The 17,154-nt window shown below is 44.2% G+C and overlaps 1 protein-coding gene across 1 annotated transcript in view; it reads right to left on the reverse strand.

Annotated features, from left to right (window-relative positions):
• Nucleotides 1-8,542, reverse strand: part of LOC306931433 (uncharacterized protein) — a gene marked incomplete at its 3' end in the record, with an annotated part of 26,929 nt that extends 18,387 nt beyond the window's left edge. The window contains exons 1-8 of the mRNA XM_079512834.1: nt 8,062-8,542; nt 6,773-7,081; nt 5,690-5,993; nt 4,187-4,470; nt 3,031-3,876; nt 2,430-2,601; nt 640-972; nt 1-517 (exon numbers count right to left, since the gene is read on the reverse strand). The exon at nt 1-517 is cut by the window's left edge and continues 122 nt beyond it. Of these exons, the coding sequence (XP_079368960.1) occupies nt 1-517; nt 640-972; nt 2,430-2,601; nt 3,031-3,876; nt 4,187-4,470; nt 5,690-5,993; nt 6,773-6,804 (2,488 nt within the window). The 5' untranslated portion in view covers nt 6,805-7,081; nt 8,062-8,542. The remainder of the gene's footprint in view (nt 518-639; nt 973-2,429; nt 2,602-3,030; nt 3,877-4,186; nt 4,471-5,689; nt 5,994-6,772; nt 7,082-8,061) is intronic.
• Between the last annotated feature and the right edge of the window lie 8,612 nt (nt 8,543-17,154).

The raw sequence follows: 17,154 nt of genomic DNA on the forward strand, positions 1-17,154 counted from the left end.
CGCAGTTGTTCTGGCGGCGGCATGGCTCGCACGCCCCGCAGCCCCCTCGCCGCCGCTTCCTCCTCCGCTCCCTCCTCTGGGGGGGCAGCTGCCTCTTCCTGGCGGCCGCCCCCTCCCCCTCCGGACCCCCAGCCCGCCACCCGCCACCCTCCTCCAACTCCTCCTCCGTGTCCAGAGAGAGGGAGGAGCCGGTGCTGTCGGAGCTGCAGGAGAAGGAGAGGGAGAGGATGGTCTCCTGGAGGGTGGGGGTGGAGGAGGAGGAGGAGGTGGAGGAAGAGGAAGAGGAAGAGGAAGAGGAGGAGGATGAGGAGGAGGAGGTGCCACGCATGCAGCCTGTGTCCGGTCCCGACGTTCCCAGCAGCAGCCTGCCGTTTCGGGGCATTGGCTTCAACGCAGCTGTGAGGAACAGATCGGCGCTGGACTGACGGAGTGAGAGTGGAGGTCTGTCGTCCTCCCGGCTGTATGGCTCCACGTGTGATGACATGTCTTTGGCGTGAGTCCTCACCGGAGGGTAGGCCTGGAACAATCATGAGAGTTTAAGTTGACCATTAGTTGGCATACAATTAATTGCTAAAATAATTGCAAATAGTTCAAATAAATCCGATGAGGCGATGATGTAACAGTTGTGACAGAGCCTACCAGTGACGGGGCTTGTCCGTAGTAGTCACGGCGGGGAGGAGGAGGCTCGGGTTGCAGGAGTGAGCGGTGCCCACCGCGGCTGGCAGCAAGAGGGTCCGGGGGGGTCGCGGGGTCGGTCCGCCACGTCTGCCTCGACTCGGGGAGAGCTGCTCCGGAGGAGGAGAAGGAGGACGCTGGGTAACGGAGTTTAGCACCGTGGGCGATGAGCCGGATGTGGTGACCGGCGCCCCGGCTCGGAGCCTGCGGGGGAGCGGGCCGCTCCGAGAGGGATGACGACGACGGGGCTTTGAGGGTGGGCTTTGAGGTAGCTGTGGTGGAGAGCACCGACTCTGCCTGCAAGACCACGAAACAAATAACAATCAGTGTTGATTTCGTCGACTAATACTATGAGGAAAAATGTTCGTCGACTACCATTTTTCACTGACGAAAACTAAATGGAAACTAAATTAAAAACTAAGCTATGATGACTATAACTAAGACTAAATATAATTTGACAATTTCGTCAACAAATAAAAACTAGACTAAAATGTACACTTGGTTGCATCTTGCATGCTGAAAATTGCCGATCTACAAGCTCACAACGCGTCGCACTGCGACGTGTTGTGAGCTTGTAGATTTTCAGCACGTGTAAAGATAGCCATTACGACGGCATCAAGGCCCGCCAAAATACATTTAGTCGACTAAATCAACTGTAGATTTAGTCGACAAAAGTCTTGTGATATTTAGTCGACTAAAACTAGACTAACACTAAAACATTCCAGGTGACTAAAATGTCACTAGTAAAACTAAATGAAAACTATTCAAAAGACTATGACTAAAACTAAAATCTAAATTTGCTGTCAAAATCAACACTGATAACCGCTTGACATGAGTTACAAATAGATGCACCAAAAAGATGCTGCCTGAAGGCCCATATATTTTTGGAGCTAGTGCTGCACGATTCTTGCTCAAATGTGAATCTCCATTTTCCTCCACAAGAATTGAGATCATGATTCTCACAAGATTCTATTTTTTTCCATGCAAATATGTATTGTCTTTAGTCTGTAGTTGCTGAACATTACTAGCCGACTACTGTGGCTTTAAACAGACAACATCTTGCTCAAATTTAGAAATGAGATCACATAGTTGTCTGAATATAGATCGCGATCTTTTTCCGATTAATCGTGCAGCACTACTTTGAGCAACAAGTGCCGAACATGTGTGTCACGTGGGTTTTGAGCATTCATATTACCTCACAACACGACAGCGTTGCCAAGGATGTAGTAGGATGTAGTCACCTGCATCTTCCCAACCAATGTGAACTTTCATTTTTCCATTACGTCGTTATTCGTCAGCATTTATTTTAATGTTTTGTCGTTTGGACGTCACTTTAGTCGGCACTTATCGTTCAAAGCATAAATTGGCCTTTAGAGAGATTTAAAAAATATCTTTTTTATGGATTTTTAAGAGAGATATGAAACTGATTTGTGAGGCACTTGAGTGGCACAGTGGTACCTAAAGTAACGTGCCCACCACCGTGACTTTGCCGCATTGCATCTGGCTCTGTAGAGCGTCTACTCTATACGAACACAACAGGCCCATGTTCTGGGTGGAGAGAGTGGTTTTTGTCACTGCACGGACGCAGGACAGCTGCTGAACTAGCAGGTGAGCCAGCAGGGTACAACAACAGCACAGTGACAACACAATGTGTGTGGGGAGGAATCAACTAGCAAAACGACTAAACGGGTGAAGAAAAAGAGGCATAAATAATCGCCTACTTTAAATGAAGAAAAGAAACAAAGTGAGCTGACCTGAGTCAATGGGATGAGTCTGTCAGTGGAGTGACGATGAGGCATGTGAGGCTGGGAGTCAGCAGGACTGATGTAAACACAAACACCCTTCTCTCTCTCCTCTTTCTGGGGCTCACACACCACCTCCTCCTCCTTCTCTGCCGTCTCTCCGCTGCGTAGGCTCTCGCCAGGGCTGTCACCATCAGGACACATTTTGGTCGACGATTAATAGTCATACAAATGGATTGCGATTAAACGATTTTCATTGTGTTTTTAGTTTGGCATTGAACATTAGAATATATAAATACAAATTGTAAAGTTGCCCGAACGGCCAAGGCTCCAAGAACAGTCGAAAGACAGTTGCCCCGTGACTAAGATTACATTTCTGTTTTGGCCTTTTAGGCTTTGTAGGCGAAACTTGCACAGGGCGGAAAATAACAAAATAAACTATAGACAAAACAGGCCAATGCGTTTAATAATCTTACATTTTCTAAGGTTTTCTACAAGCTTACACAACGCATCACAGATAAATGCAAACAATTCTCGTGAATATGAACAACAATTGCGATCACCTCGAATAATTGCGATGGTGCGATGATGTAAACGACGTTGCCAGGCTTACCTTTCGCCTCCTCCTCCTCCTCTCGCCGACCGTGAACTGTCTTCCTTGCCGTGCTGGTGGTGTACCACCCGGGAATCAAACCGGGTGTTGTTACACTGGTGAGTCTCATCTTCCCTGGTCACCTCGTGGATAACGCTCACTCTTTCTTCCATCCTGACACGTGCCGGAACACTCGCATTCTCGCTCTCCTCACCACAGAGACTGGGGTCATTTCGGGCTTCACCGGGGAGACTGGGGTCATTTAGGGCTTCACCGGGGAGACTGGGGTCATTTCGGGCTTCACCAGGGAGACTGGGGTCATTTCGGGCTTCACCGCGGAGACTGGGGTCATTTCGGGCTTCACCGGGGAGACTGGGGTCATTTCGGGCTTCACCGGGGAGACTGGGGTAATTTCGGGCTTCACCGGGGAGACTGGGGTCATTTCGGGCTTTGGGGTCTTTTCGGGGTTCACCAGCCTGACTGGGGTCATTTCGGGGTTCAGCAGAACTGTGGTTTTCCCCATGACTTTCGGGTCTTCCGATCACAGAGCTCGGATCGACGACATCACAACGCTGGGAGGGGTTAATAGCGCCATCACAGCCGCGGTGCGCGGAGGACTCTTCCCGTACGACTTCGCAGAGAGGGGGAGGAGCTTCCACTTCAGCGTGGCTCCTCCCGGGCGCCCGGACTTCCACTTCCCGCTCTTTGACTTCAGTCGCTGCGCCGACGACATCCGTTTCCAGAGCAACGGGGGCGGCCTCCTCGCTGTTAGGGACGTCCGGCTCCTCCCCTCCCTCGTTAGGAGCTGGATCGCCATCACCACCGTCTGGTTTTTCGGGCTCCCGTCTTGCGTTCTGGTCTTTAGAGCTGTCAAGAAATGAAATGTTATGACAATATGACTGCTACCAATCAATCATGAAAACAATAATGTACTATGGTCAAAACTGCATTTAATAACTATATACTTTTTTTTTTTAAAGAAGAAAAGGGCAATCTACAAGCCCACAATGCGTCATATCCCGAGACACTGTGAGCTTGTAGATCGGCTGTTTGCGCTATTTCTCTTGTAGACCGGCTTTTTTCAGCATTTTTCACACAGGTGTATGGGAAGGAGTCTGATGATCATGCTAAATAAATGCCATTATCTCAAATATCTCAAAATGTGACCGATCCCTACCCGTCTTGGCAAGGCGCCGCACCTCTCCCCGCCTTCCCCCTGCTGGCGCTCTTCCTCTGTGGTCCCCTGTTAGGTTTCGGAGCTTGCTGGCGGGGTGTGCCAGGCTTCCTGCTCCCTGGGGGTTCTTCATATTCGCCGTAGACGTTGGGCGGCTTGCGCAGCCTCCTGGGCCTGTGGGATCCCGCGCCCTTGGGAGCGTGCTGTTGGCTGACCCGAGCGGGCGACCTCCGCGCTCCCTGGCTCACGCTGCTCCTCGTTCCACGTGGGCTGCGGGCGGCCGGGGGCTGCATGACGGGGAGCGACCGCAGGGTTAGCATCGACGTTAACTGAAGCTCTAGCGAAATGGGACTCTTTTTTAAACAGAGACAGTCATGTTTTTTTTATCCAAAATGAGAGACAGACTCTTCACATACTAGAGCATGTCTGAAATAAATGTCAGAGCTGAAATCGACATGTAAATATGAAATACGGTATATGCTTAAACGTGTAGCTAGGTGTAATGTTAGAGACCACAGAAGTAAAACTTTGAAGCCTGTTTTCTCAACTCGCTGTTTTCTGTAAGACATTACTCTATAAGCCATATCTTGAAGCTATGATTCCCTGCTTTCATATCACAACTAGAATTGACAAAAATGTACTTCGTGTTAGTCTTTGTCAATATTTCATAATGGAAGCCTAATAGACCAATTATTTGTTTACAAACATTGGGACTGGGCGCACGGGTGACTGTTTCATGTAATCAATACCCAACAGATCTCCAAACCTGTTGTTTTGGGGAGCGCTGGTTTCAGTCCATTCAACCTCCTCTTGTGTGTTGGCTAGTGAGATGCACCCTGGGAGACATTTATACTTCAAAGCGCAACAGTGTTGCGCACAGAGAACATCTGATATACAAGCTCACATCGCATCACGGATGCGACTATTGTGAGTGTAGAGGTCTGCGTGTGCGACACCATCGCGGGATGAAGCATAAATTATACTTGATGGGCTGCAGGTGCGCGTGCAGCCATGGACAAACAGGCTCTGCTGCCGTGTTCATCATGAGCGCACCTCGCGTTCTTATGACAGCGACTGGAGGTGTGGTTTTGAGGACAACTGTTTTGAATTGCTATTATTGTTCACACACAACAGAAACCAATGGATTATATATTTCAAGAGTGAGAGAATACAATAAAAATCCTAATCATTCTTCCTCCACACTGGGAGAAAAACAGCATCTGAAAGTTTGATGGGGCATTTTTTACACGTGAGTGCAGTTAGAACTTTTCCATTGCATCTTATGAGATGAAGGGTTCTTCTGCTGCCGGTGTGCGCACGCATGCTGTTTCTTATCAGTGTGGCGTCGTCTGTTAAGGCGTCTATATGTTGGGTGAATATGAAATCTCATCTTGCAAAATGTTAAGCTACAGTCAGTTTTAAGCCCAAGCAAACCTTACCTAACTTTGAAAACTAAGAAAGAAACAATATAAACTAATGACAAGACAATGGCAAAACCATAATGACCTTGGCCTGGGATCTGGTGGTGGACCGTTTGGGCTCGGCGGGTGTGGGTGCTCTCTGGAGCCTGGTGGTGGACCGTTTGGGCTCGGTGGGTGTGGGTGCTGTTTGAAGCCTGGTGGCGGGTTTGGGTTCGGCGGGTGCCGTTTGCAGCCTGGTGGCGGGTGCTGCCTGGAGCCTGGTGGTGGGTTTGGGTTCGGCGGGTGCTGTTTGCAGCCTGGTGACGGCTCTCCCTCTGGGCTTACCGCCGATGGAGGACGTGTGCCTGGTGCTTCTTCTCTGGGCAGGTGGCGGCTTTCGTCTTCCAGGCCTGTTACCAGACAGAACACGGAATGTTTAAGTTGATGATTTTGTGCGATTCATGATTTAATTGTGTGTCTTTTTGCCATCGAACATTGGAACGTATGAGCAAAAATGGCATTTCTGATGGTAACAATGTAAAACCTATGTAGTGGTTGAACGGAATCCCGCAGGGCTTATAGAGCGTCGCAGTCCCGTCCCCTTTCATGATGGCGACAGGACCGGAAGATAATTCCCCATTAATTTTCCCCATTGACATTTCAAAAATGTTTTTTTGCTCCTGATCCGATTCCGATCATTTGATTTTGAATATCTGCCGATACCGATTTTTCCCAATCCGATTTTTATAAAACACTTATGCCATACAACAATAGTGGTAATAGCCACTGCCGCCCTAGACTGGAACTCACCTATGCTTTCTATGGCATAGGCAGCTCCCGGCAGGATCCGCCGGGAGAAACTACACGCAGCTGCATGACATGAGACAAATTAATTAGAGCGACAGAGAGAGAGAGAGGAGTGTGTGTGTGTACGTGTGTGCGTCAATTTATCAAAGGTGCAGACGATCAGAAATCAGCAGAGAGTGAGCGACATTTGCGCTATACTGTATGCCGAATTGAAGTGGACTCGGCCCCAGACTTTTTTTCTAGAAATAATAACTCCTGAGTTTCCGAGGCTACTGCCGCCCCCCGCGATTAAACAATTTGCGATCATCTCGTCAAACGATTTGCGGATTACGTAATAATAGGCTAATTATAATAATAATAACTGTGACTGTGTGTGGCTTACTGTCTGCCAGTGGCTTTGGAAGTGACAGGCATGACTCAGGAGGTGTGGTCGAGGAGGAGGAGGAGGTGGTGTTGTAGTGGAAGCCAGCATGGGAGCCCTCTGGTCTGGAGAACACGCCGGTCTGTGACTCTTAGCAGCAACAACCTCCTGGACTTCTTGTTGTTATTACTTTTTAAATCTGCCTCTGTGTTGTTCGCTTCAATCTCAGCAGCGCCGAGGATGATGATGACGAGAACACTTCACGGTTCACGCGGTTATAATAATAATAACCGTCCCATTTTCAAAACAGCAGCTGAGCGAGCGCACGACCTTGAAGAGAAGAGAGATAACATTATGATGAGAAGAACAAAACAATACCAGAAGAATGTTTGATGTTGGGTTTTTTTCCCCCGCCGCCGCCACAAAATAGCATGCAATCACACAATAAGAGAAACCTATAATCTGTCATTATGGCCACCAATTAAAAGGTTGTTTTATAAAAGAGCTGAAAAGACAATCCCTGTAATGAACTCATCACTTGTGTTATTACATTCCTACATGTGATTTAAAGCCCATGCATGTGTCACTAACACACCGACAAAATGTTCATATTGGCATGTAACACCATTTTGCATACAATGTGATAATGCTGCAGGCTTGAATAAGTGGAAAAAGTAAGCATTTCAAAGACCCATAGAATATATAGCCAATACACACATATATACAATGTAATGCCTTTCAGAAGTACATGCAAGCATTTAAAAGCTATAGGGCACAATGATATATAGCCTACACGTATGCCTTTCAGAAGTAAATGGAAGCATTTTAAAGCTATATATATATATATATATATATATATATATATATATATATATACTTGTAGCGTGGCTTCACAGTTAAAGGGCACACAAGCACATTCAGAAAGTGGTCTGTCTCTCTGTGGTCTGTAGTGGAAGCTATAGTCAGATCCTGTTTTGGCTCCTGACTGGCGGAAGAGCTGTCTTTACTACCATGTTTTTCTGTGTTTAAATGCCCTAGTAGTTTATTACTTTTTTGCACTTGACCGGCCGCGTCGTCGTCGACGACTGAATATCACAACCGATAATAAATAATATCACTCAAATGTCCGAAAAAAAACCCACACACGTCGACCGACTGAAACAGAACAGAATGTTTCCCCTTGTTTATATTATATATTTTTTAAAGCGTTCCACTTTCGGCCTATTTAAAACACATTGGGGGGCTTTTTCCCCCCTTTTAAAAAAAAGGCAACGAAGGGAAGGCTTTAGCCCAACGAATACTTGACATACCACAAGAAGACAGACAGTTGAAGCAGGCTAGCTAAGAATACTCCTTCTTCTTCCATGCAGTGCAGAGCAGACGCGCACGGAGCGTGCACCAACACCAGCACCGTGCTGCCTCGACGCCGCCGCCGTCTCTCCTCTCCTCTCCTCCCCGCTGAACGACGCACCACCGCCGGCTGCGACCCTAGTGCTGTCGTCGGTCCACCCCGCCGCCGGTGCACGAATCATGGAGGAACCACCACGGACACATTGACGCCAATATAAACTGACCGACGACGGCTACAAAATGTATCAAGGAGAGAGAACACCGTCCGTCCGGGGAGGATATTTATTGGCTACAATGTAGCTATATAATCAATGTGGAGTGGACAGTGGACACGCGCCACCGTCACCACCACGAGTATAGTAGTTACAATGTTACAACACACACACACGCGCACGCGCGCGTATACGCACAACCCCGTTCGTTGCAGAATGTAAATCCTCTCTCTCTTATGTCAGTTCCATCCGGGGCTGCCCACCATTCGCCCTTAACACACACACACACACACCAGACGCAACCCCGAGGTCTCTCTCTCTCTCTCTCTCTCTCTCTTATGTCAGTTCCATCCGGGGCTGCCCACCATTCGCCCTTTACACACACACACACACACACACATACACACCAGACGCAACCCCGAGGTCTCTCTCTCTCTCTCTCTCTCTCTCTCTCTCTCTCTCTCTCCAGTCACTCGCGTTGCCATTGAAGAACAGATATACAAGCTCACAGCGCGTCGCTTCGCGACCCGTTGTGAGCTTGTAGATCTGTTATTTTTGGCGAGGGCTCGAGAGTGAAGAGTCGTGGGGAAAACGCGGAATGGATTCTTCTGTCCGAACGTGCTTTTGTTTGTTTTAATATAATATCCCTGCTGGGTGCCTTCCTTGCAGAATAAATACATAAATATTAGATTCTGGTTAGTTTAAAATGGAGGACCCCAATCAACAATTAAGCCTTATTAGTGGTTTCTTGGGTTTTTAATCCTCTTATAGCAGAGTAAGCAGACTTTGTATTGAACTGTTCTTTCCTGCTGTGTTTTTTTCTGCAAACTGTTAAAGTTTTCAATCAATCAATCAAATGAGTAAAGTGTAATAAGTAAAATATGCTCACATCACATGCTAATTCATTCCACTTTCATTCCGTCCGTAAATGCTCTATATTGTATTGTGTTTTGTGACGTTGTGCTGGCCTCTGGTGGTGTCCTTGAAAAAAGACAAAAACAAAAGAACAAACCTCAAGGTTACTTCCTGAAATAATAATGTAATGCACTTACTTATATGGGTATACATAATTAAGGCCTATTATTCTGCAACTGCCTCGTTGGAGGATGTTATGTACTAGGACCACTTCACCACTTTTCAACCAATCTTCATATAATTGGTCCTCACTAATGATCATGATAAAATGCCACAATTATTTTCTACTCGTCTCAGTCTGTGTCTCATAGGAGGGCTGTGGGCAGTTCAGAAACCCGTCCACCAGTGAGTGACATCATCGATGGGGAATCCAAGCTAATAGAAATGGCAGGAGTTCTATTCCTGAAAAGTTGCAATGCAAAAATGGAAGCCATCGTTCTCATAATAAAAATCTAAATATATATATTTTTAATCTTGTTTTTTAAAAATATCTGTCTAACGATGATGTCACTGGTGGACGGGTTTCTGAACTGCCCACAGCCCTCCTATGAGGCACAGACTGAGTAGGAAAAAAGTGGGATTTTAACATGAACATTAGTGAGGACCAATTATATGAAGATAGGTTGAAAAGTGGTGAAGTGGTCCTTAAATATAATTTGACTATTATTAAAGGAGTCCTGAAACGACTTGGTCCTTTATTGGATTTGTAGTTTCTTTTCTTCCGCCAAAAATAGCAGTTGTGGCTGAACCGTGCAGTCGGTTTTCACGAAATTTGGAGATATGGTAGAGGGCCATGTCAAACGGTGAGGATGCGAAGCCCACAACCATTGGCCAAAGGGTGGGGCTATATTGAAAATGCAAACTTTGACCACGCATAGCTCATGAACCGTTTGACCGTCGGCAATGAAACCTCGACACACACATGCGTCTCCTCATGCCGAACAATTTCCGTGCTGTTACTTTTGACCTCTGACTTCTAGATCACCCGCCATTTTGAATTATATGAAAATCAATTAAAATGCATCTCCTCCCAGGATCTCTGATCAAAATGCACGAAAACATCTACACGTGAACTTTGGACCTATACGGACATGGGAAAGTATAGTACGTTTTTTAAGTAAAAAATTAAGGTTTTATGAGCCAATGAAAATTGCCGTTTTGTGAAATTCTGTCTTTACTTTGTTCTGTTGTGGTGCCTGTGGCTTTGCTGACCTCTGCTGGTCTAAAGTGCCTCACCTGTCAATCACCTGAGAGTTCTGGCTGCCACACCCTTAGTCAGCTGTTCTTGATTAGTTGCAGGCTATATAAGTGGACCTGTGGCCAGCAGCTCATTGTCTCCCAAACACCCAAACTGAACAGTTGTGTTCCCTTTTTGTTGCTGTTATTAGTTAAGTTTCAGATGGGCTGGTCGTAAGTATTATTTTGGGTGTCCATCAGTCCCTGTTTTGCAATGCAGGATTTTAAATAAATGTGTAATATCTTTGTAAACTTTTGATCTGACTTTGTGTCCTTTTACGTTAGCCCTTGGTTTAAAGGGCCGTAACAATGCTAGAAACTGATTTGTTTAGTGGGAAACGTGTATAAAGAAGTTGATCCTGATCAAATCAGGTTCTTTAATCATGAATTGATAGATTATTTGATGTTGTACAACAGTGATTTTGAAACAGACTGATTTGGACACCTGGCCTTTCAGTTCAGGTTTTTTGTATCCTGAAAGGATTCCCTTGCATGGATGGTTCTGGTACCCAGACCTGGCGAGCCTACCCGGAACTCTGAACCCCCCCTTCACCCACAAATGCGGTAATCTGGTTCTCCAAATTGGAGAAAGAGACTGCTTTCCATGAACTGAACTGGGACGTTTCAAGTAAACAACTTAAAGTGGGCCCCATTTGTTTGTTTTTCATGAATGTTCAAAGCTGTTTATTTTCTCTGAAGTTTAATAATAATTTTTCAGTTAACCTTTAATCCCTGTTTCAGACTCATTTCATTGGTTTTCACTCATTGAGCTCCTCATCCGAATCTGGTATATTTTCTGGTTTATACGCAGTCAATTCATAAATCTTTATACCCACCTTATCATTAGTTATCCTTGCGCAACTTGCTACAAAAACACTGAATGATTTTGCTTGTTAGCTCGGTAGAGCTCTTGCCTTTGCAACACAAAGTCATGGGTTCAAATCTGGGCACCACCAACTGTGTATGAGTCTTCAAGAACCCTTACCTGCCTCCCACTATAAAAAAATGACCCTGTCACAATTCCATGGTCTTTTTTCTCAAGTTTAGTCTTCCATGTTTCTTGTGCATATTATTCTTATTGCCTTCCTGCTTGGTCCTGCCTTATCGCTGCTTGCAGCGATTCGTTTCTAGTTATTATTATTATTATTATTATTATTATTACTATTATTATTATGTTTTGATTTAGTTAAACGTACATTTGAGTTTGTTACAATCCTGTGGCCTTGTAATGAAGGATTGCAACAAAGTTGGAAAGTGAAATGTTTTATTTTATTTAGTAGGCTAATGACCTTTGTTTAGGTCCGTTCAGATTTAGCGTGATTTTACTAAAGAATCATTTTCAAATGATGATTTATAAAGACTTTTTCAACGCTTGATTTTAAACATGATTTTAAACCTTAACAGAAAAACATGATATGGGGACAAGTCAATAAATAATTAAACTGAGCCTAATCTATTAAAGTCAATAAACATACAAATTAAGATAAGTTAAAAGGTTTGCTGTTACAAAAAGCTGGTACCATTGGATTGGCCGAGGATTTACTATTCTGAGGATAAGATTCTCATAATCGGTTCTAGTGAGCAGAAAATGAAATAATCAATAACTAGAACTGCACTCTGTCGAGTGCCTACTTGCTTGTTGCACACAAGTAGGCCTACTAGTGCGCAAGCAGAGCGCGCAAGTACTGTCGACCGCTACAAACTGTCAAATCTCAGCTTCTCTTTGAAAGAACGATTGAAATATTGAATTATTAGGTTTAGCTATTTGCTACGTACCTACTTTTTGCACGTAAAAAAGTAGTATTATGAAGTATATCGTAATAAAGATGTGGATTAAAGGACCCAATGCCTTCGATGGTGACGTATATATCTCGATCAGTGTCGGGTGGATTAAAGGAAATGCCTCTATGTATATGTATATGTAATTTGTAAGTTGATTAGTGGTATACTGTGGTTACCTTATATGCGTATGCACCGTCCCAGCATATGACGTCATGGTATAACTGGCGTCATATGCTAGCTCTCAATGATGACTAGCTCTCAATGATGACTTAATAAAGATGTGGATTAAAGGTCCCAATGCCAGAGTGTAATTGGTTTTCGATGGTGACGTAATGACGATATGTTTTAATGTCGGGAGGATTAGAGGTAATGCTCCTATGTATACATGTATGTAGACTGGCACCACTTCCGTATCAGGCACAAGTAGTCATTACGTAATTTGCTGGGACGGTGCATACGCATCGTCCTGGGCGAAACTAGTACTTGCGCGCTCTGCTTGCGCAAGTAATAAGCAGACTTGGCAACCTGATTGTAGAAAGTAACAGTACAGTAAAGAACTTGGGGGTCATTATTGATTCTGAATTTAATTTTAATTCACACATTAATCATGTTACCAAGATTTTTTCACCTTATTAGAAATATTGCACGAATCAGAGCCTATTTGTCATTGAGAATCCCGGGAACTGAAGCTCACACTCATTGGTCAAAAGACCTCTGACTTTTAGATCTCCCAATGAGTAAATTATGATTTGCTCGATCCACTTTTCGGCCTTTTTTTGGCCACGTCAAAGAAATTGCAGTTCCATACATGCAAATGGAGTCCGACTCTGGTTACAGACGGAGTAGGGACGTGCACACACATAGACATAAAAGGGGGCTTCAGCCCCTGCCCTTTTACCCGTCTGTAAAACAACTGCCCTTTCCAGACCACGAATGCAGCATTCACTATGGTGAAAGAAATGTACATGCACCTCCTTTCCATGCCATATACCGGAAGGCAGCATTCAGTCTCCTGAACTTGAACGCAGAATTTTGCGTTCAAGTTGTCGTACACTCCACTAGCTAAAGAGTGCTGGGACAAGCCCCGAAAATAGCTGATCTACAAGCTCTCAGCACGTCGCAGCGTGACACGTTGTGAACTTGTAGATCTGCTATTTTCGCTTTTTGGGTCCAAAAGTGCCCTCTTACGGGATTTCGCTGCGACGAGTTAAGAGCTCGTAGATCTGCTATTTTGGTCCAAAAGTGCCCGCTCTGAAGGTCACTCCACGAAGACTTGTCCAGTCAAAGACTGGAAGACTTAAAACGGTCAGATTGCAACATTTTTGCGAACGAGTCTGTGTGTGTGTGTGTGTGTGTGTGTGTGTGTGTGTGTGTGTCAGACTGCCACGACAGCTTTGTTCGCTTCCCGCATCTACGCGTCTTACTTGTTATATAATATGTCCATGCAGTCGCTTCCCATCTATCTGTGACTGTGTGCAACTCTCGTGCACGCCTGCTCAATCTCAGCAGCTGGTTGGGTGAATGTATTTTTTTTGTGATCGCAATGCAAATATTGCAAATTGCGGGATAGTGCGGGACTAAATGGGACTTATTAGAGTTTATATTGAGAATATGGTATCTACTTCACACTACACCAGTAGTCAGTGGTCAGCCCTGAAACATGACGAGCAGACTACAAGTCCACTCTACAGTGGAGTAATTTACCCCCCTCATCACTACAACATGGATAGCGTCGCTCCCGACATCGGCAACCGACCGGACATGTTCGGTTCTTCATCCGACGCGTCGATAAAAGGACCCAATGCCAGGGTGTAATTGGTTTTCGATGGTGACGTAAGGACGATATGTTTTAGTGTCGGGAGGATTAAAGGTAATGCCCCCATGTATACATGTATGTAATCTGACACCACTGCCATATCAAGCACAAGTAGTCATTACTCATACGCATGAGTGACGGCTTTCGATGTTGAGTTTCGAGTTGTACACCCTAATAAACAATCCTGGACTACGCCATCCGTTATTTAATTGAAGAGAAACGGAAACTCTTTTGTCATTATTACTCTTAACTTCAGTTTGTTCAAGGACACCCACAGGTTCACGTTTTACCAGGTAAGAGAGCAACAACCATAACAAGGTGGAGAGAGACTGACACTGAATCATGAATCCAAAATATAACATTATGTTTATTCTCCTATACATTGGCCACTAAAATGCCGTAAAAATACAATGTATTTATTAAACCCTAAAATCCTAAAATCTAACTAACAAACAAAAGAAACAAAATACAAAAAGCCTAAAAACGTTCAAGTACAAAAGTGTGCAAAAGTGCGTAGGTTATACAGTTCTTTAGTAGAGAGAGCCTCCAGTCAGTCCAGCATCATATACGTTGACATCAGAACAATACGTCCACTTCAATACACCATGGGTCTGAAATTACATAAGGCAAAGGCCAGTTTCTCCGTTCCACAAATAAGCACAGCTCACAGCCTCCGCAGGGTGATGGAATCGACAGTAGTGCGGGATGGAACAATACTCACACACAACGGGCAGTTCACACTGCCCGCTGAAGTTGCTGGGTATCCGCACTCTGTAACACCACTCCTGGTCACTGGCTCGTACACAGATAGGTCAGCTCACTCGATTCTCTCCGTCATCAACAGGTAGGTCAGCTCACTCGATTCTCTCCGTCATCAACAGGTAGGTCACACACGAGTCTTCCTCCTCTCTCGGCTCGTAACGTGGTGTGCCAACCGATATTTCGGCTCTCTCTCTCTCTCTCCCGGTCCTCCGGGAGAGAGAGAGTCTCAATAAAAACAAGTTATCATAAAAATGATTTAAAAGTTTTTCATTTTTATTTTTTATTTTTTTCTTTCAATTCTACATACTTTGTTCAAACATGGGAAATTAAACAAATTGAAACATCAATATTTGTTTTAAAAACATACAAGTACTTTTACCAAATTCTTACTATTCCAAAGTAAATTCACAAACAGACATGTGGAATGATGATCATAAAACAGGGAAAACAGTCATGTATGTTCAAGTCCTGTCAGTAGAGTAAAGAACTGTAGTTTTATGCAAATCACACCTTTCCCAGACACCAAAGATAAAAGAATATACAACAAATTATAATATATAAAATATGAATTATTTTAGCGGAGAGTCTTACGACTTAAGTTCATCGAACCAATCGATTGAATTGACTACTTTTGTTTTAGGGGAGGGGGGGGGGGGGGTGTTGCAATTTCCCTTTTTCTCTTTCGTGAGAAGAGCAAAAAAGCAATCGGCCGCACACTGTCTTCATACAAATGCATTTGGGTCGCTCAGACCTTCATCAGGCATACGCTGATATACCTGCAAAACGGTGTATCTCTAATCTCTATTAACGTTTTTGGCTGTAAGTGACAACCGTGTGCAGGATTACTTTTTTGCTCTTCTCATGTTGACTGCCTACTCCTACCTGCACCTGTACATTGCAGGAGGAGTGCAAAAGGACATTAAAATAAATCTACAAATCTACAAACGCACAACCTGTCGCGATGCGGTGCGTTGTGAGCTTGTAGATCGGCATATTCCTACGACGACAACGGATAACATGGGGCTTCAGTGGTTAAACAGACCAATCGATTTAGTTGATTAATAACCGGATAATTACAAAAGCAACAGATAGAATGATCGCCAAGAAAGTAATGAGTATAGTTGTAGCCCTAGTTCAGTTAAAATGTTTCAATGCCTCTGAAATACTGTGTATACCGTAATAGGCTTGGAATAACATGGCTATTGGAGACAGTATAAGATATTTGTCTCAACTGAAAAGATGTCAATGCGGTCTCACTTTTCTGTCTCTGTCCGATCCAAGAGGGAAACATCCCAGGGATGACATAAGAATGAACACATAACTGGAATGCCAGAAACACTATGGCACCAATAAGGATGGAATGGTTGTTTTAAGAGTGAGTGTATAATAATGCTCGTTTTAAAGGTGTCTTTAACCATTATTATTATGTACAGTAAATTTAAGGAGCCAGCTCCTATGAATAATAATTTAAAAAAAAGTAGTCTTAGAAGTTCATCTGAAAAGGTGAAAGGACTGCAGAAGCAGAATACCTGCAACACTTCCCAAACGTTTTCATGTCAAGGACCCCCAAATTGACACTAATTAGCCCGCGGACGCCCATTTGAAAAGATATTCCAGGGACCCCCATAAGAGAAGTTTTTACGGCTCTAGCAGTGATTCTCAACACGTTTTATTTCAAGGACCCCCAGTTTGACATGCATATTAGTCTACAGACCCCCATTTAATGGCATTTCTATCTCTGGGACCCCCAATTTGTATTGTAAAATCAATGTTAATTTAACTCTGAGAGTGTACAAATGGAACCAAACGTTTCCATTTGTACACTCTCAGAGTTACAGACCCATAGGGGTCCATTTGGTTCCAAACTATCATTTAGCTGGGGACCTGGAACTCCCCGGACCCCACTTTGGGAACCACTGCGCTAGGGACCATGTGGTTAAAGTATTAAGACCGGATAAATACATTCCTAAATGACACATTCCTATCATGCGAGGATAGATGGACAAGCGTTGTGCAATAAGAATAGGCTTCATCGTAAAAGTGCAAAATACAACAAAAAATATATATTAAAAAAAACGGCTTCTCTAGGTATTACAGTGACTGGGAATTAGTCCAAAAGTGTGTAAGTTGCATAAAATTACCAGTAAAAGAGGGGTGTTTTTAATAAAACAAATTGTTGCTTTTTTGTTTTGTTTAAAAAAATAAATACAACACAAAATTAAGAAATAGAATCATTGTAGAACTGTGTAACCCAGAGCTTGCCCTGGATAATAATAATAATAATAATAATAAACATCAGCTCATGACTACAGAATAGAACTACAACAAAA

The sequence above is a fragment of the Electrona antarctica genome (assembly GCF_951216825.1).
Source record: "Electrona antarctica genome assembly, chromosome: 10".
In the NCBI taxonomy this organism is placed as follows: domain Eukaryota; kingdom Metazoa; phylum Chordata; class Actinopteri; order Myctophiformes; family Myctophidae; genus Electrona; species Electrona antarctica.